The sequence below is a fragment of the Mastomys coucha genome, unplaced genomic scaffold (genome assembly GCF_008632895.1).
Source record: "Mastomys coucha isolate ucsf_1 unplaced genomic scaffold, UCSF_Mcou_1 pScaffold21, whole genome shotgun sequence".
Lineage (NCBI taxonomy): Eukaryota > Metazoa > Chordata > Mammalia > Rodentia > Muridae > Mastomys > Mastomys coucha.
Window position 1 is genome coordinate 90,290,792 of NW_022196904.1, and position 18,650 is coordinate 90,309,441.

The 18,650-nt window shown below is 51.6% G+C and overlaps 2 protein-coding genes and 1 long non-coding RNA gene across 5 annotated transcripts in view; 2 read left to right on the forward strand and 1 right to left on the reverse strand.

Moving 5' to 3' along the window:
* Stard10 (StAR related lipid transfer domain containing 10) overlaps positions 1–5,986 on the forward strand; it is a 30,416-nt gene extending 24,430 nt beyond the window's left edge. For both annotated transcript variants that reach the window (XM_031387579.1, XM_031387580.1), the window contains 5 exons: positions 2,268–2,415; positions 2,938–3,041; positions 3,669–3,786; positions 5,341–5,393; positions 5,573–5,986. In XM_031387579.1, the coding sequence (XP_031243439.1) occupies positions 2,268–2,415; positions 2,938–3,041; positions 3,669–3,786; positions 5,341–5,393; positions 5,573–5,818 (669 nt within the window). In that variant the 3' untranslated portion in view covers positions 5,819–5,986. The remainder of the gene's footprint in view (positions 1–2,267; positions 2,416–2,937; positions 3,042–3,668; positions 3,787–5,340; positions 5,394–5,572) is intronic.
* Positions 5,987–7,816: 1,830 nt separating this feature from the next.
* The window catches only part of Arap1 (ArfGAP with RhoGAP domain, ankyrin repeat and PH domain 1), a 64,645-nt gene continuing 53,811 nt past the window's right edge, over positions 7,817–18,650 (forward strand). For both annotated transcript variants that reach the window (XM_031387584.1, XM_031387583.1), the window contains exon 1: positions 7,817–7,942. The gene's annotated coding sequence lies outside the window, so the exon portion shown is untranslated. The remainder of the gene's footprint in view (positions 7,943–18,650) is intronic.
* LOC116102669 lies at positions 11,093–16,972 on the reverse strand. The gene is made up of 3 exons (XR_004123256.1): positions 16,868–16,972; positions 13,494–13,716; positions 11,093–12,114 (listed from the first exon to the last, which is right to left on the reverse strand). It is a non-coding gene; the product is annotated as an uncharacterized LOC116102669 (long non-coding RNA).

Sequence of the window (18,650 nt, forward strand, 5' to 3'; positions counted from 1 at the left end):
AAATTAGAGAGAGCATTGGATGACAATCAACAAATTTTCAATTCCTCATATTATTGGATTTCAATCGAATAGTATATGTTGGTAATATTAATTTTCAAATTAATATACAGCTTGAGCTTTTTCTAAGCATAGATTTTCCTCACTGCTCTTTGTCATGTACTTTGGGGGGTGGGGCAGAAATGCCCACCATTTGTTTCCGTACAGTTTCAGTGCATCTAAGACTCAGATCCTCCTCATGTTTCTCTAGTTGGCCCCAAAAACGTCTCTTGTAAGTGGGACCTGGCTGTGCAGGCCTGTCATCTGAGGCGCTTAAGAGCTGAGGCAGGAAGATCACAAATGCAAATCCAACCCGGGAAACCTAGTACAATCCCATCTCAAATGTAAGAAGCAAAAAGAGGCCCAGGGATTTAGCTCAGACCCAGAACATTTGTCTTGCATGCATGAAGCCCTAGATCAAATCTCTGGTTAAATGGAGGAGGAGGAAGAATGTCCTATTTATAGCTGACGTGTCACAATCCAGAGTCACATATTACAGATGGTGGTGCTCAGGCTTGGAGAGGGCTCAGCAGTTAAAAGCACAGGCTGCTCTTTTCAGAAGACCTGAGTTCAATTCCCAGCACCGGCACATGGCAGCTTACAAATATCTGTTAGTCCAGTTCCAGGGGACTTACACCCTTACATAGACACACTTAGAGGCAAATCACCAATACTCATAAAATAAAAATAAATCATTAAACAAACAAACAAAAAAAGCCCACGCGTTTAATCCGAGCATTTAGGAGGTAGAGGTGTGCACATCCCTGAGTTCTAGTTCAGCCTGGTCTATGGGGCTACACAGAGAAACCCTGTCTCAAAAACAAACAAACCAGGCTGATGAGATGGCTCAGCAGGTAAGAGCACTGACTGCTTTACCGAAGGTCCTGAGTTCAAATCCCAGCAACCACATGGTGGCTCACAACCGTCGGTAATGAGATCTGACACCCTCTTCTGGTGTGTCTGAAGACAGCTACAGTGTACTTATGTATAATAATAAATAAATCTTTAAAACAAACAAACAAACCAAACCAACAATAACAACAAAAACTCAAATGGTGATGGCCAGTCCCCCAGTCCCTTCACTTTGACACCTGTCTGACAAAGCTCAGCTCGTCTGCATAGACTAGACTGGTAGCTCTGCAGAGCCCAGCACCCGGCTTTGTCTACACTTGTTCTCATGGGGTCACTGAGCTTGTTCCTCTGTGCTCTGTAGTTTCTGTAATCTGAAGTGGTGTGTAGAGCATAGTGTGTTTCTTGTACTTAGAATCCTTAGCCAGCAGCAGCCTATCATGTGCTTTCATTGTGCCCAGGCCTGTTCTTGCTGAAGAGGGGGCAGCACTTCCTCTCTCGTAGCTGAGTGTACTCACTTTCTCATGGGTAGAGAGTAAAGTGTGTGGGTTTCCTGTGTTGGATGAATGTCACTTCTGGGAGAGTATTATAGACTACACAGGAAAAAACCGTTATACTTTGCTATGGGGGTTGGGCTCTGGGGGCAGGATAGAACAAGGACATTGAATCTCACCTTCTTGAGTACGGATCTTGAGAACTCTGGTTCTGTATTTACTTGCTTCCTAGACATGTGAGCTGGATTAAGTCACAGCCCTGCTACTTAACCAGCCAGGTGACCTTGGCTGGGCACTTAATGTCTTTGAACCTCAATTCCTTCCTTGGCTTTGTTATAATCGTTTGAAGGGCTAAATAAAGCAAGATGCACAGCTCGGCTATCCTCTCCTCTAAATGGGAAGCTCTTTGAGGGTACAGCTGAATAATAGGAAAATGGTCTCCTACCAATTCACTATCTAGCCCAGGCTGGCCCTTGAACATGGGGTGTTCTTCCTGCCCCAGCCTCTCAAGTGCTGGTGTTACAAAGCAGTTAAATCACACACACACACAAATGCGGCTAGGTGGTAAGGTGTATTTGGGCATTTGACTTTCCATTTAAATGTGTACCTATCTCAAGCTCCTTGCTGAATTAACTGTGTCTGCCCATAAGCTGCTCCCAGGGGATATGGAGGGCATAAACATAGTGTGCAGGAGCCTGGCTGGTTTGCCCGAAGAGGACTCCTGAAGAAGATATGGGGCTGAGCTGGGGGCTGACAGTCCCTTGGTACAAGGTTTCTGGGGAGCTGAGCCAGGTTCGTGGTAAGAAGTGGCCCCTGTTCCTCTGTCTCCCCGCTTGCCCCCACCCCACTCCCCCGTGCCTGTGGCCCTGACAACCATTCTGTCTGCAGTGCCGGATGGAATGCTGTGACGTGCCAGCTGAGACCCTCTACGATGTCCTGCATGACATAGAATACAGAAAGAAGTGGGACAGTAATGTCATTGAGACTTTCGACATCGCTCGATTGACCGTCAACGCTGACGTAGGATATTACTCTTGTGAGCAGGCACAGAATGAGACTCCAACCCCCTCAGCCTCCATCCCCACCTCCCACCAAGTCTCCTCTAACTCTCCCTCCCTGTGGTCACTTGTGCTGGGCTGCTCGGGGACCTGCATGCGCTCTCCTTGGGCATGCTTACGTGCCGTCACTGACACACACAAACACATGAATATGCAGTTGTGTGCTACATGCCACATACCACAGGGACACATTTTCAAGCACATATGATCATCAGTACTGTCTGTCTTTCAAATATATTCACATATACAGACAAGTCAGAGCAATGAGATAAGGGCTGTGTGAGGCCCTGGGGGACGGGTAGGTGGAGACAGTGGGGATAAGGGTTCTTCCGTGCTTCCTGGTTTTACAGTGTGTCTGTGGTAGGGGTGTCACAGTGTGCCCTATCGGGATGGGGAAGGCTGGCAGTTAATTCGATCCCTGTATTTCTGGCCTCCATCATACCCTCCCTTATAGGAAGATGGGCCAGCAGCCTGACTGAATTGTTCCTTGTCTTCTACAGGGAGGTGTCCCAAGCCCCTGAAGAACCGTGATGTCATCACCCTCCGCTCCTGGCTCCCCATGGGCGCTGATTACATCATTATGAACTACTCAGTGAAACACCCTGTGAGTTGGCCTGTCTTTCCCCTGGGTGCGCAGAATGGTGTTGGGCAGGGCTTGGCTGGGCTGTGGCTGTCCAGTGTCTTCAGGGAGGCGTAGGGGCCTGTTTCTTTCCTGTACATTGAGAATAATGACTTCCCTTCGGGGACTGTCAAGTAGCTCAGGGAAACAGTAGTGTGAGCTGGCTCTGCGGTGAGTGGGTGGGATGAACTGATATGGTTGACTAGCCCTTGGGATGAGGCTAGCCTATAAATGGGTTAGTAGAAACTAGAAGGCAGGATCCTGTGGTGGGACTCACTTGACCTCCCTGGGTACAGAGGGCAGGCAAGGTGTATTTAGCCTAGGCAAGGGTTCAGTGCCCACAAACACTCCTAAGCCCTGACATAGCCTGGCACTTTCCTAATGGCACAGAGAAAACACAGTATGAGGGGACAAGGATGACCTGGCCTGATTATTTTTCCTTAACCCACATTAGGTCTGGCTGGGCATGGTTGTTGAGAAATGTGAACAGCTATGGGTCCGTGTGTGTGTGTGTGTGTGTGTGTGTGTGTGTGTGTGTGTGTGTGTGTACCTTATAGAGACATTCCCTCTGTCCCTATGCAAGTCTCACCTCCCTGTGCCTTCCATCCCCAGAAATACCCACCCCGGAAAGACTTGGTCAGAGCTGTGTCCATCCAGACGGGCTACCTCATCCAGAGTACGGGGCCCAAGAGCTGCGTCATCACCTACCTGGCCCAAGTGGACCCCAAAGGTGAGGGCTTGGCCCTGCAGCCCATCAACGGGCTCCTCCCTTGTACAGGGAATGAACTTGATCTGACAGGCCATCTGAAAGCTGTCTGTTAGGAGCCATTTAGTACTGGGGGGATGTCTATCCAAAGCTAGTGGTTGGAAAGGAATGGACCTGCGAGGCGGCCAGTGCTCCTCCAGGGAGTTTGGAACCACCTGTCTTCCTGGTGCTAGCATTCCGAGTCTCCTTCAGCCACATCCCAGAGGCCTGAGTTTTCCAAGCTGTTCTTTCAGTCACATCCGTGACAGCTGAGCCCTCGTCTCTGTTGAGGTGGACAGCCTCCTAGATATTGTCCTCAGGATGTCTTCTGGACATCTGAGACTTGCTGTACCCAACTGTGAACTCACCATTGCCCTTCCTAGACCCACCCTTTCTTCAGATCAATAGTTTGCTCTCTGGTCCCCTTTGTGTAGAATTTGCCAGTTAGTTGGAGCCAGCTTCTCCTTGTCAGCTCCCAAATCCAGTACTTAGTCTCTCTCTCCCTCCCTCTCTTTCTTCTGACTCACTCTGTAGCCCAGGCTGGTCTTGAACTTGCCATCATCCTGCCCTTGTCTCCTGAGTGCTGGGGATTCAGGCCCATGCTAACACTCAGCCCCTGTTCTCACCATTTTACCCCCTGACAGCTCCCAGCCTGTCATTCTTCTGGTTCTCAGCTACTTTGTCCACACAAGCTACTAGAGGAGATAAAAACAGTACTTACTTCCTCAGACTAACTTGCTTAAAATGCCATCACAACTCTGTTGCCCTCGGAGTCCAGCCGGAGCCCCTGCCCAGGGCAGGGAACGGGCATCTTTAGCCCCTTCCACTTCCTACCTCCATGTCCATCCAGCCTTTGTCCTCAGTTAGCTCCCTGCACCTCTACTTCTTACTCAGTACTCCCAGGTTCCCAGAATAAGGGCCTGCTCCCTGTTTCAGGGCCCATCCCCCTCCAGCAGAACAGCCTGTGTTGAGATGCCACACACTGTTGTGATTCTCCAGGCAGGTCCAGGGTGGGTGTCATAGAATGAGGAGTGTGTTGGTGATGGAACACATAAATAAAGGATGGTTAAACCTCATTGACAGGATTGTCATGGACAGGAATACCCCGTAGTCTAGGCCAGGGCTTCTTGCTCGTAATGAGTATTCTGTGTGTACAGAACAGGAACTTGGGAGGGAGACAGGTGGAGAGCTGGCCTATGGATTCTAGGGAAGGATAGACTGGAGTTAAGGGGGCCCTGCAGGACAGGCAGGAGAGAGGCTGAGTACCAGAGACAGTCCTGGGCCATTAGTGTGAAGAGAGGTGACAGGCTGGGGCTTGGTGGGTCAGAATGTCAACCCACAGGTTACTTGTGGTTGCCTAGGACCCTGTGGTTTTTCTTCTCTGAGCTGGAGCTCAGCAGAGAGACAGTGGAGGCAGAGATGAGCTTGGGGGATTTGAGAAGGAATGAAAAGGGGTGGCCTCCCCACAAACTCTGAAGAGGGAGGAGGGCTGGCAGTGGGTGGGGCTGGGTGCCTAAGGGCCTCTCCCTGCTCCCACAGGCTCCTTACCCAAGTGGGTGGTGAATAAGTCATCTCAGTTCCTGGCCCCCAAGGTAAGTGGCTGTGTGCTGTGGGACATGGGGGAGGGGCGGAGCTAACCCTAGGTGATGGCTGATGGACCAGGTCTACAAATGGCTGTAGTTGGGACACTGGGGACTGCTGTGCACTGCAGGAGGGCTCTGGAGGGGTATGGCCCTCCAGGCACCCCTAATAATGTTCAGATGGTCTACAGGCCATGAAGAAGATGTACAAGGCCTGCATCAAGTACCCCGAGTGGAAGCAGAAACACCAGCCTCATTTCAAGCCATGGCTGCACCCGGAGCAGAGCCCACTGCCCAGCCTGGCGCTGTCAGAGCTGTCTGTTCAACACGCAGACTCACTGGAGAACATCGATGAGAGTGCGGTGACAGAGAGCCGTGAGGATCGAGCAGGCGGGGCCGGAGGAGAGGGCAGCGACGACGACACCTCGCTCACCTGAGTACCGCCTCTCTGCAAGGACCAAGACCAGACTGGGGTGGAACCCTGGGGCACTGAGCCTTCTGCACTTCCTCCCTTCCCCCACCTGCCTTCTGGGGGCACTGGGCTCCTGCTCAGGTGGCTGTGGCATGGCTGGACATGGCCCCAATAAATGAACCACACAGCCCCAGCCATCTCTTTGTGCCTGCTTCTCATCTGCCCAGCACCACACTGCTCTGTTCAACAGTTATTTTCCTTAACACCATTCTTGCTCGCTGGACCTCTGTCCCTATAGGCATCTTCTTTCTACGTGTGTAACATAGGATGGGGCTTGTTGCCTCCTCCTGCCCCATGTTTCCTTTCTCCCCATCCATTTGCACATTCATTTTGCTGGTCACAAAGGTGGTTTGCTCATTTTCCAGGGCTCTAAAGAGGAGCTGGTCTAGCCAGAGGTCAAGTTTTCTACTGTGTGACAGACTTCTGGTACAAGCTAGCTTTAAACAGTTGGTCTGGCATACTCTGACTGGCTCCTGTCATAACAGAAGGAAGGGGAGGGACCCACAGGTCAGAGGCCAGGGCTGAAGGCCTCAGAACTGAGGTGGGGCAGTGTGTACTGGAGGAGGGAGAGGGGTGGGTACTGGAGGAGGGAGAAGGGTAGGTACTGGAGGAGAGAGGGTGGGTACTGGAGGAGGGAGAGGGTGGGTACAAGTGAAGACACTCCCACTGCACTTAGTGTTAAAGGCCTTAGGCTGGTCACAGGAATTGTGAGGTCCTCTGACCAGGTGCCAGCCCTCACATTATGCCTGACTGCATTGAGATCGAGAGGGAAGCCTGGGCTGCCTCAGCTGTTCAAGGGATGCCCAGAGTCCCAGAGTTAGTCTTAGGCCCTGCTTTTCTCTGGTATTTTTGGCACCACAAGAACTTGTGGGGTCTGAAAGAATTCAAGATCTGACCCTGTTCACCTCTTCTGGAAAGCCCTGCCAATAGAAAACCTTAGTGGGCTAACAGTCAAGTGTTTCCCAGAGGCACAGTTTCAGTGGAGAGGCCTGGACGGGACCCTGTCACCTGGAACATCCAGCTCTAGGTCTGCCTATAATAGTAACTGTAAGAACACCCTGAAAATTCCCTCATTTCCTAACCTATAACCTAGGGTGATCATTTTTACTCTTAAAAAAAGTGAGCTTTTTTTTTTTTTTTTTTTTTTTTAAATAAAACAACAAATTTGTTCATCGCTGGACCAGGCATGTAATAGGCTCTCTGATTAAAGGGTATCTTCCTTCTTTCAGGGCAAAAACCCCTTGATCCACCCCATTGAAAGCTGTTCTTCCAAATATACCCACTGTTCCTATGGAAAAATGAAAGCCCAGCTAAATTAAGGCCTCTGGCTTGGCTGGTCCCAGAGGAGCCCTGGCCTCAGGACCCAGAAATGCCTGCCAAGTCTGGGGATTTCATCTGTATGGGGAGGAGGTGAGAAGCTGCCAGACTCTGATGGGACTTTCTCAGCACCTTCTCCAGGAAGATGCGGTCCTGGGGACAGAAGCAGAGTACTCTCGAAGAAAGGTGCAGAGGACTCCCAGGGAAGGTGTTGTTCCAACACACACACACCTCCAATGGTGTGTGTGTGTGTGTGTGTGTGTGTGTGTGTGTGAGTGTGTGTGTGTGCGTGCGTGTGTGTGCGCGTGTGTGTGCGCGGTGTGTGTGAGTGTGTGTGTGCGCGCGGTGTGTGTGTGTGCGCGTGTGTGTGTGTGTGTGTGTGTGTGTGTGTGTGTCTCCTCTCCCAGAGGATAGACTCACCAGAACAGTGGTGTCGAGACAAGGAGACTCAAGGATCCGTGGAGTCTCAGCTCAGCAGGGGCATGGTAGACATGAGCCTCAAAGCCTTAGCAAGCTAAGGGAAAAGAGAGACACAAACCCGGCGGGCTGCTCCGCCTAGGGTACTGAAGATCCGGACTAGGCTGGGGGCGGGACCGGCCGGCTCCCTGCGGGTTCCCCGCCCTCACGTCCCCCGGTGTCACGTGGGGCGGGCGGAAGCGCCGGGCGAGGTGGGCGCGCCCGGACCGCTGCCGCGAGTTGGCTGCCGCCGCGTGTGACAGACGGTACCGGGACCCCGGGTCCCACCTCGTGAAGTTCTCTTCGCTCAAAACAGGTCAGTGAGGTTGCTGGGACCTCCCAATCTCCAGCTGTGGCCTGCACTGTCCCCATTCCTCAGAAGGGAATGGTGAGGCCCGACTCAGTTTTCCCCGGGTCATCTGGTGCGCGCTCTTGCCTGGGATGATGTGAAGTGGGGTCGCCTCTGGAGGTGGAGTCATCCAGCCAGACCCATAGGGACAGAGAAGGTGAACTGATGGACACCAGCTTTCAGCCGTCAGCTCTTCTGCTTTCGGACTTGCAGGCTTAGGAGCAAGTAGCCTCAGGCAGCTTGGTTTTCCCACCTGAGAAATGAAGACTCCTACCTAGTCTATCCCTGACATTCTTAAAGCCTCGCAGAGCTTTAGGACTTTAGTCCTGGACCTGAGGCGTTGGTAACCTTGGGCAGGCTACTTCCGTCCTCTGCGCCTCAATTCCCCACCAGTTAATGGGGGCATGGTTTCTCTAGAGCCTACCTGGCCCAGTTGCCCGGAAAGAAGGAGTGTGTTCGTTGAATGGGGTCAGGCTGGGAGTGGGTGGATGGGCTTAGAGCAGGCTTGCAGTGCGGCGGGGGATGGGGGTGTTGGGGAGGAGGCAGGTAGGTGTTTGGACACAGATCTCCGTGGGTAGGTTTGGGTGCTGGGTGATTAGGAGCCAGCACTGTAGGTGTCTGCCCTATGTTTCAGTAAATCCGGTGTCTTAGGGAAACCTTCCCTAATGCCTAGCCTTGGGGTGCAAGGATTCAGGGATGGACTTGGGGATGCCCAGGTAAGAATTTGACTGCTGCTGGGCCCAGGGGACCCTAATACCTGTACTTGGAAAGCCGTGACTGTCCCGCTAGGGGAAGCCTAGGATCCTAGCAGCGTCATTATAGAAGAAATTCAGAGGGACCCAGAGACAGGCGTGGAAAGGGGCAGACCTGGGGAGGAGAGGATGCCTGAATGAGCCTTGGTAGTTTAAGTCGCAGTTTGCAGAGCTTGTGCACGGCAGGGGCAGGGATACTGATAACCTTCCAGAGGAAAGGCAAGGGAGGTGGGTGTGGCTGTAAGGGGTGGCAAGGGAGGATGTGCCGAGAACTCATCCTTGGGATTTATTTATGCCTGGCTAGAGTTTATTCCCACCCTGGCCCCGGGGATCCTGCTCCATTGGCCATTTGCTCATTGGACTAGAGTGCAAGTGAGATGTCCCAGGCAGGCTACTGATGGCTGTGAGGAGTAGGAGATAGGAGATGGCCCGATGCCCCAGGTTTCTCTTGCACATTCAGGCCTCTTTACTTAGCCCTCACCATGCAGAGTTCACCACATGCCCAGAATCAGCTCCTGTGCAAAGGCATTCCCTGCCAAGTTTCCTCCTCATCCAGGTCTCCATGTTCTATGAGGCTTTGGGATTCGGATGTGGGTTGCAGATTGCAGTGCCTTCCAGCTTGGTTTTCAGTTCTGGGTCATAGCAAGGCTTGGGACAGGCTTTCTTGGATGTCTATGAAGATGGGGTATGGACACCTGGAATTCTCTTCCTGCTGCCAAGCAAGCCCTGTGTGACTTTACCACTCTCCGTCCTTTGCAGAGTCCCCTTTCCACATCTGAGGGTGGGATGATGAGCCTGGCTTTGTGTTCCGAGGACAGACTGCTAGAGCAAGAGTCGGTGAAGGGAAGGGGAGCACTGTCTAGCTAGCAGTGATGCAGGCCTGGGACCTCGGTCTCTAACATTCTCTAGGGCTTCTCCCTCCCTGCTCCACTCTCTTGGCTGAGCTCAAAGCCAGCCGCCCCCAATGCCCAAACAAGTGGCCTCTGTTCCTAGAGGAGGGGGAGGGGAGGCAGGCCCTGGGCTCTGGGCCTGCCTGTCCAGCACTGACCCTGCCTCCCCCCTTTGCTGTGGGTCTTAACTCTTGGAAGCCTGAACTGGGTCCTGGGCTGTTTGAGGGCCGGTACCGCTTGTCCTACAACTGCCCTGCTCACCTTGCTTCAGATCCTTGGGCTCCACTGATAGGATGTCCTTCTCAGAGAAGCATGTGTATGGGATATGGGTGACAGTCAGCCCCTCTCAACTCCTTTCAAGTCCATGAGACCAGACTTAGTCCTTCCACAGATAGCATGAGGACGTTGTGTTTTCGAAAGAGGTTCTGTGCTCAGAATGACTACCAGGTGTCTGATGGTAAAGATGGGGAACGGAGTCCCCTCCAAATTCATATTTTTCACAGAGCTCACATTTTACACCAGGACCCCTCCCCCCAGTTCTGACAGAGAACATAACTTCTTGTCCACCTATCCCTCCCCCAAACCAGGCCCTCAGACCTGTACATTCGAACTGGGGCTCTGGGGATGGCAGTCCCTGCCCAAGGAGGCATATGTCCCCTAAATGACAGATGTCAGGAGTGGTGAAGGGCCACAGCTCAGGGCTCATCGTCCACAGCTTTCCTGTGGAATATCTCCCCATCCCTCTCATCTTTTGGGTTATAGGTCAGAAAGAAAAGCCTGTTCTATAAGATTTCTGAGTCAGGTGTGGTAGCACATGCCCTTAATCCTAACACTCAGGCAGCAGAGGCAGGTAGCTCTCTGAGTTCGAGGCCACCTTTGGTCTATAGAGTGAGTTCAAGGAAAGCCAGGACTACACAGAGAAACCTTGTCTAGAAAAGCTAAGAAAGAAAGAAAGAAAGATTTCTGTCCTAGATCACTGGGATAGAGTGGTTGGGAGGGATGTGGAGTTAAGTGACTACTTCAATAACAATATTTTATCCAGTATAATAAGTTATTATCTGAGTATAGTCATAAACAGCAGTAGAAGCTGCTATTTCTTAACCATTCCCATTTTACAGGTGAGGAAAGTGAGGCCAAGAGTCAAAGTGTTTTTCTAGGGAGCAAGCATTTCTTTTTTTTAAGATTTATTTATTTATTTTATGTATGAGTACACTGTAGCTATGTAGCTGCACAGATGGTTATGAGCCTTCATGTGGTTGTTGGGAATTGAATTTTAGGACCTCTGCTCGCTCGCTCAGTCTCCACTCACTCTGACCCAAAGATTTATTTATTATTATACATAAATACACTGCAGCTGTCTGTAGCGTCTTCAGATGTACCAGAAGAGGGCGTCAGATCCCATTACAGATGCTTGTGAGCCACCATGTGGTTGCTGGGATTTGAACTCAGGACCTTTGGAAGAGCAGTCAGTGCTCTTAACCGCTGAGCCATCTCTCCAGTCCCGGGGACCAGACATTTCTTAGACTTATGGGGACACTGCAATTTTATTTCTTTGAGTGAGATCCTTGAGCACAGGGTGATTTTTTGCAGATTCAAACTCAGCCCTACCCTAGATATTCCCCATTGCAATAACTTGGCAGACTGGAAGGCTGCTTAGTCCCTAACATTGCTGGGGACCAATTTGGGGCTAAGATTAATTTCCTCCCTGTCCCCCTGTCTTTCCCAGACCCTATTTTACCTCTGAGGAAGCCAAGTTCTGTAGATGGTTAGCATCTTGGAGACAAAGGTGGGAACGGGAGTCCAGGCTGGGGCTGTACATGTGCTCTCCTCCCTGACTGTGGCGGGTGGGGGGAGGTGGAGACAAAGGTGGGGACGGGAGTCCAGGCTGGGGCTGTACTCCTCTCTGACTGTGGCCAGGGGGGTCCTCTGCAGCCCCAAGCTCCTTGCCAAGGCTACCCACTGCCTTATCACAGGGCTCAGGTCTGTTTTCTCAATAAACCAGGAGCTAGCTCTTCTTAAGGGCCCTGGTATCGCTGCCATGTAAGGTATTGGTGACTGAACAAACCTGAGAAGGTTTCCAGAGTCAAGAAACCAAGACACAGAGCCCACCTGAGGTCGAGTGCATTGTGCTTGGGGCTTCAGTGGGCCAGGGAGGGTGCAGGATTAGAGATCCATTTTGTACCCCCCCTCTTCATGTCTCTAATCTTCTTTTCCCTCATTTTCATTTTGTGAGGACCTCTCAGAGCCATTTATTCATTATTATCTGAGGATAGAGAGCAGGTCCCACATCTGGAATCTTAGTGGCCCAGTACTCCAGGGGAGTCTTGTCTGGCTAGGCCAGCTGCAGTAGGTGGCTGCATCCCCAGGACAGGACACTTCAAGGCTGAGATGTTCTTGCTCTGTAGCCTTCTGGGTGCCAGGGTCTCCCCCACTGGCATCCATCTCTCCAGACATTCTTTTCTTTCCTCCTCTTCCCAGGTCTGCTTGTCCCACATCACTAGAGAGAAACCAATGGGACAGTGTAGGGCTCGAATGAGTGGTTGTGGCTGAAAGGGAGGCACCGCCCATCACCACTTGGTCCCTCGACCCACATTAGCTGACTCTAATATTCTGACTCTGGCACGCAAAGTGGCAACCCTTAGGGTTGATCTATGCGGGCATTCCCAGGTTTTAAACTGTAAAGTCCTAGAGGCCTACAAAGCTTGGCTTTGGAGTAGGTCTCTGAACTGGAGCTAAACCCTAGGCAGCCCTTGGCCACATTGTCATCAGACTGCAGCTTACAGAATGTTGTGGGTTATTCGGTGGCTTTGATTCCCTGATGGCCTCCAGGCTCATGCAACCACATATGTTCTGCTCTGCTCTGCTGCTTCTCTTTCTAGAAATCCACAGGGCCAGCCCTGTGGCCCAGGGGCAGCACGTGGTACAGTAGTAGTCTTGTCAGGGAGAGCCTCAGTGGTAGGACCATTGACTGTATTCACAAAACAGAAGCCCCATGGATATCAGGGCGCAGTTGAGGAGGAACCCAGCCTAAGGACTGGCAGGGTCATAGAACAAGGTCAAGGGTTGTTCTGTGGACATCGGAAATAGCATGAGATATGGCTCAGCAGACCCAGATCAAGCCTGCGGAGAACCAGGGTCAGGTTGGAGGACCCTACAGAGAAGGGCGGTGGGCAGAGCTTGAGGCTGAACCTTGAGGCAGGTCAGAGAGGCTGAAGAGACCTGCCACACCTGGGTGCAGGAAGCTGGACCTTGGCCAATCAGTACCTTTAGGTTTTTACCACACTAGCTATGTGTCACCTGGGTCCTGCCCTGTAGAAGGAGACCTGTTCCTTATAGTATGTGTGATGCTTCCCAGAAGGCTCCCTGGCTGGGTGGCTCCTTGATAAGGCTTGTGGTATACCTGCCACTCCCTCCTATACCATTCCCTCTGTGGAGAGTCCCTGTCATTGGATTCAGCATTTGATATCCCAGGACTTGGGGCAGATGGAGCCCCCTCTGTACCCATGGTGTGTGAGCTAGGCTGGGCTTTCAAACCTCCTAGTGTCAGCTCTCAGACTTCTTCCTTAGTGAGGACCTTCAGTGGACTGTGTGTAGTTTTGTAACTATGATGCAATGATTCCGCCCCCTCCAAGACCTGGCAGGGAGAAAAGGGAACCCATTCCGTGAAGGACAGAACCTGGGACAGATACTTTCCCAGAAGGCAGGTCCCTCTTGCTTGGTGAAGAGAGGCCAGAGTGTTAGCTAATGGTCTACCTTCCCCATTAGAACTGTCTGTGTGTGCCCCCCACACCTGCTACCTCTTCCTCTGCCCTGAAGATGACTCACTGAGCCTAGGGAGTCTGAACATCCAGGGACCTGACTGGGACACTTACCTACCTGTACTGCTTGTGGCCTGAAAACCCACATTTTCAGGTCTGGAAAGATAGCTCAGTGGTTTAGAGCACAGGCTGCTTTTCCAGAGGATCTAGGTCCAATTCCCAGCACTCAGATGGCATTTCACAACTATCTCTAACAGTTCCAGGGGATCTGATGCCTTCTTCCAGCCACGGAGGGCACTAGGCACACGTGTGGTACAGAGACATATATACAAGCAAAACACCTGTAAGGTAAAATAAAATGAAAGTAAAACCCACATTTTGGACTAGGGTTGATCAGCACCCACTGGGTTCTGGGTTCAATGCCCAGGATATCAAAAACTGGGTATGATAGATAGTATTTCTGTAATCCCAGCACTTGGGAGGTGGAGGCAGGAGGATCAGAAGTTTTAAGGCTGGGATGAGGAGATGGATCGGAGGATAAAATACTTGCCATGCAAGTGGAGGGACCAGATATTGTGCCACCAGAACCTGTGACAGTAGGACATTCATCTGTAATTCCTGCACTCCCACAGGGAGATGGGAGACAGAGACAGATGAGTTCAGAAGCTTGGAGGCTGGCTAACCTGGTCTATGCAGCAGAAAGCAACCAGAGACCCTTTCTCAAGCAAGGTGGAAGATGAAGGCCCACATCAAAGGTGGCCCTGGTTAAGCTCTTGCTCTGTCTGGGACTCACTTCTCTTCTGGAAATGGGAAGAGTTGGATAAGGCGCTGCCCGGTGTGTTAGGAGCAGGTGGTTGGGGTCTGGGTAGTGCTGGGAAGTCAGGGCAGGAGGTGGAGTTGTGTCAGGTGCCTCAGAATAAACAGTCCCCATGCTGGGAAAGCCACTGACTTGCAGTTCCTGCTTCATGTGTCAACCAGGAAATGACCACCCAGTTATCAGCTATTTACTATGTGCCACCTTTGAGACACAGGAGAATCAGACCCTGGCCTTGTCTGGATTGGGTCGAGGGGAAGCACATGATCCAGCTGTGACCTGGGAGTCAGAGACTGTCCTTTGGAGCAGGCTCGAAAGGCTGGGTGGAGAAGTAATCAAGGCAAAGGGAATTACATAAGCCCAGGCCTGGAAGGGTACATGGCTATGAAGGAAATGAGGCCAATGTCTGAGCTCCCTGGACACTGCACAGTAGTGGAGGGTGGGCAGACAGGTGAAATATGCGCACTGTGTGAGAAGGGTGGCCCAGGCTCAGATTCCTGGGAGCCACTGTCAGCTGCTCCAGGGACCTGGTAGGCTGTGGGGCAGCATAGGTGGTGTGAGCCAGCATTTCTTCTCTGTGTGGTCTCCCCAGAAGTGTTTATCTAGCTACCCAGCAGGAAGTGGCTGGGCCAGCCTCACTTGGGAAGACAGCTACAGAGGATTCCAGGGGACTCCAGAACCTCATGTCTGAGAGGTTCCTAGACTTCTGCCTTGAACTTCACAGGTGCCTGGCCCAACTCTGCTGTCTCACGGGGTGGCTGTTGTGCTTAGTTTAGCCATCTGTAGATCCTGTCCTGCCCACATTGACCCACTGCTGGCTGGCTGTGCTGTGTCTGCATTCAGGAGGCTGAGGGAGTCAGTTCTAGAACAGCCCAGACTAAACAACAAACACTGGAACAAAAACAAAACAACACCCCCGCCCCCCCAAAAAACCACCCCAAACTCCTCCTCCCTCTGTGCCCCCACCAAAAAAAGACAATGAAAAAAATTCACAGCCGAGAAAGCAAGAACACAGTATCAGAGTGGCTGAGGATTCCCTGGGGGCTAGAGCGGAAGCTCGAGGGTAAAGGGCCTTGGTGTGCTTTCGTGTGGACCTGAGTTCAGATCTCCAGCACCCATGTAAGGAGCTGGGCACCGTGCTATAACCCCAGCCCTGTGATGGAGGCAAACGACTCCCTGCACTCAGTCCAGCCAAACTGGTGAGCTTCAGGTTCAATGAGAGATCCTGTCTCAAAAACTAAGGTGGAGGATGATTGAGAAAGACCCCTGGCCTCTGCATGTGTACGCTATGTGTGCACATGCCCGCACACGAGTGTGAGCATGTGCACACTCGAGCATGTGTGTGTATGTGTGTGTGTGCGCACACACATAAATGCACACAAAAAAGGAAAACACAAGTGAATCTTCAAGTCTTGCAGCAGTGGGAGCCCCTCTGTCACTGAGTGGTGTGTCCCCTCTGGCTGGCTGTCACCATTGTCTAGAGAGTATGGATGAGTGCCTTTTAAACAAATAATTAATTAGCCGGGCAGTGGTGGTGCACGCCTTTAATCCCAGCATTTGGGAGGCAGAGGCAGGTGGATTTCTGAATTCAAGGCCAGCCTGGTCTACAGAGTGAGTTCCAGGACAGCCAGGGCTATACAAAGAAACCCTGTCTCAAAAAAACAAAAATTAATTAATTAATTAATTAACTGGTTTTTTTTGTTGGTTTTTTTTTTTTGTTGTTGTTGTTGTTTTTGTTTTGAGACAGGGTTTCTCTGTGTAGTCCTGGCTGTCCTGGAACTCACTCTGTAGACCAGGCTGGCCTAGGACTCAGATCTGTCTGCCTCTGCCTCCAGAGTGTGAGAAGCAAAGGCATGTGTCACCACTGCCCTGCCCTGGAAGAGTACCTTTGGGTCTAGGCCTTGCATAACCCGCACTCACCCTCTTTCTCTCTTTCCTTCCTGTGTCCTCCTTGGACCTGCCTGTCTCCACATTCATTCTCCCTTCTGAGGAAATTAGAGTGGACAGAGGGCTTCCTAGGCTCAGATCCTGGCTTTTGGGTCACCTTGAGTGAGCTACTTCACCTTCCTGAGGCTCATCTTAGTCACCTGTAACGCTGATTACACCACCTGCTCTCTGGGATGGGAGGGTTGTGGGGTAGGGTGTGCAGTGTGGTGGTGGGGCTCTCGTTGGACAGTGCAGACTCTGTAAGTTCAGTCTTTGAGTGCTCTATGCAGGAAGACAGGTGACGGATAGGCTAGCGCCACCCCCCCAGCACACTTACCCATGCCCTGCTTAGAGGGGGCTGGAGAGGGGAGGTGGAACAAGGAGCCTTTCTTCTGATTGTCCAGTTGTAGCCTGAGGGGAGGCTGAGGTGACCTGTGGGGCTGCTCCCACCTCTCTCTTCCACTCCCAGCCCCTGTGGGGCCACCACCAGCCAACCCACCCTCTTCAGCATGGGAGCTTTCATTTTCACAGGCCAGCAACAAGGGACCTGCCTATTACCTTCCTCCTCTTCATCCCGGGGGACTTCTAAGGAAATGGCAGGTCTTGCTCTCTATTTCCTGGGGCACTAGTTGTGAGTACAGAGAGCCAGAGTCCCTTCCTCATGGGCAGGAGTTTTTGGTTGCCCACTCTCTCCCTGCCTCCAATCAGCCATTGCTGGCCTTCGGCCTCCGAGTACTTGGTGGGGGTCTTACCTCTCTCTGGTGACCCTGGTCTGTCCCTTCCTGCTGCCTGTGATCCTGTGGTCAGCCCTGTGCCCTCTCTCCCTCCTGTGGTCAGCAGCTTCCTGTTTCTACCCCATTTAGTCTCTCAGTCCCCTGGGCGGAGGGTGTGCGGCCACAGGAGGATATTCCTAGAACCATGCTGTGGCACCTTGGGCAGTGTATGCCCTTGTAGGGGCAAGAAGTCTCAGTCTCCAGGAAGACACTGCTACAACAGGGGCAGGGGCTAATGCTCAGCTGTCCGATGTGGCACCAGGGCCACCTTGCTGTACACCAATGGAGAGAGCTGGAGCAGAAAGGAGGGCTTGGGACCACAGCTGTGCAGAAGCAGTTAGGAGACCATCTCTGCTTGATATCTACAGGGAAGGGAAAGGCAAGGAACAGAGATTCGGATCAGGTCCAGCAAAGGGCTAAGGCTGAGGCTCTGGTAGCGACCTTGGCTAGTGTGTGTGTGTGTGTGTGTGTGTGTGTGTGTGTGTGTGTGTGTGTGGTGGGGTGTCAGGGGCTGGGTTCCATCTTTAGCAAAAACAGGAAGGCCTGGGAAAATATTGAGGGGAACATAAGTTAGAGGTACACCTGTAAGGAATGGCAGAGACAAGCATGGGCCCATTGAGGGCTTCATGTTGGGCTAACAGTTTGTAGCACTTTGTCACATGGCCTAAAACCAGCCCTTTGACTTTCAGCTTTCTTGATTTGCAAGTGAGGGACTAAAGAGAATCACACCTTCTCCCCTGTGTGACCTCCTTCTAGGGTGGAGCCTGGGCATAAGGGAGACCTGGATGAGGTTTGAGGCTGTTAGGGGGTCACATGCTGTCTTGGGGGACAAAGCGAGGGTCCCTGAGTCTGGCGTTTACTAACGGGGTTCTGTGCTTTCTTGTGGCGAGTGAGCAGGCCCAGCCTCACTGTTCAGGATGGAGTGGGAGGGGCCGAGAGTCTCCTTCTCTAGGCCAGCTGGCCGGGGACAGTAGCAATTTCATATGTGATAGTTCCGCTAGTCATCTATATATATTGCTGGGTGTGGTGGCTCACTTCTGTAATTCCAATAGTCAGGAAGCAAAGGCAGGAGAATTGTCGCAAGTTTGAGATCAGCCTGCAAACGTCAAATTCCAGGCCAGCCAGGGTTGTTTTATTTGGGAGGACCTGTCTCAAAATAACAACTCGGGGGCTGGAGAGATGGCTCAGTGGTTAAGACCATTGGCTACTCTTCCTGAGGACCCCAGTTCAATTCCCAGTACCCACAATGGCAGCTTACTACTGTCTGTAACTTCAGTTCTAAGAGATCCAACACCCTCACACAGACATACATGCAGGCAAAGCACCAATTAATACTTGTAAAATAAAATAAAAAAAAATAAAAAGATAACAGCAAAAATTAAAACAAACACAAACCAAGTCTATGTTATATTTAAAATCACAAGGAGGAGCCTACCTTGTGTTTGGTTCTAAGAACAAGCTGCTTAGACTCTCATTTTGTGTTTTATTTTAAATCTATTTCTTTTATGATGTGTGTACATACATGATGACACATGGGGAGGCACACACCGCAGCGTGCACGTGGAAGACAGAGGTGAGCGTGACAGAATCCATTCTCCCTTTTCTCCTTTACATGTCTTCCAGGGATGAAACTTGTGTCACCAGACTTTGTGTGGCAAGCGCCTCTACCTATGACAAGCACCTTTACCTGCCGACCCAGAGGTTTTGAAGTTTTGTGTGTGTGTGTGTGTGTGTGTGTGTGTGTGTGTGTGTGTGTGTGTGT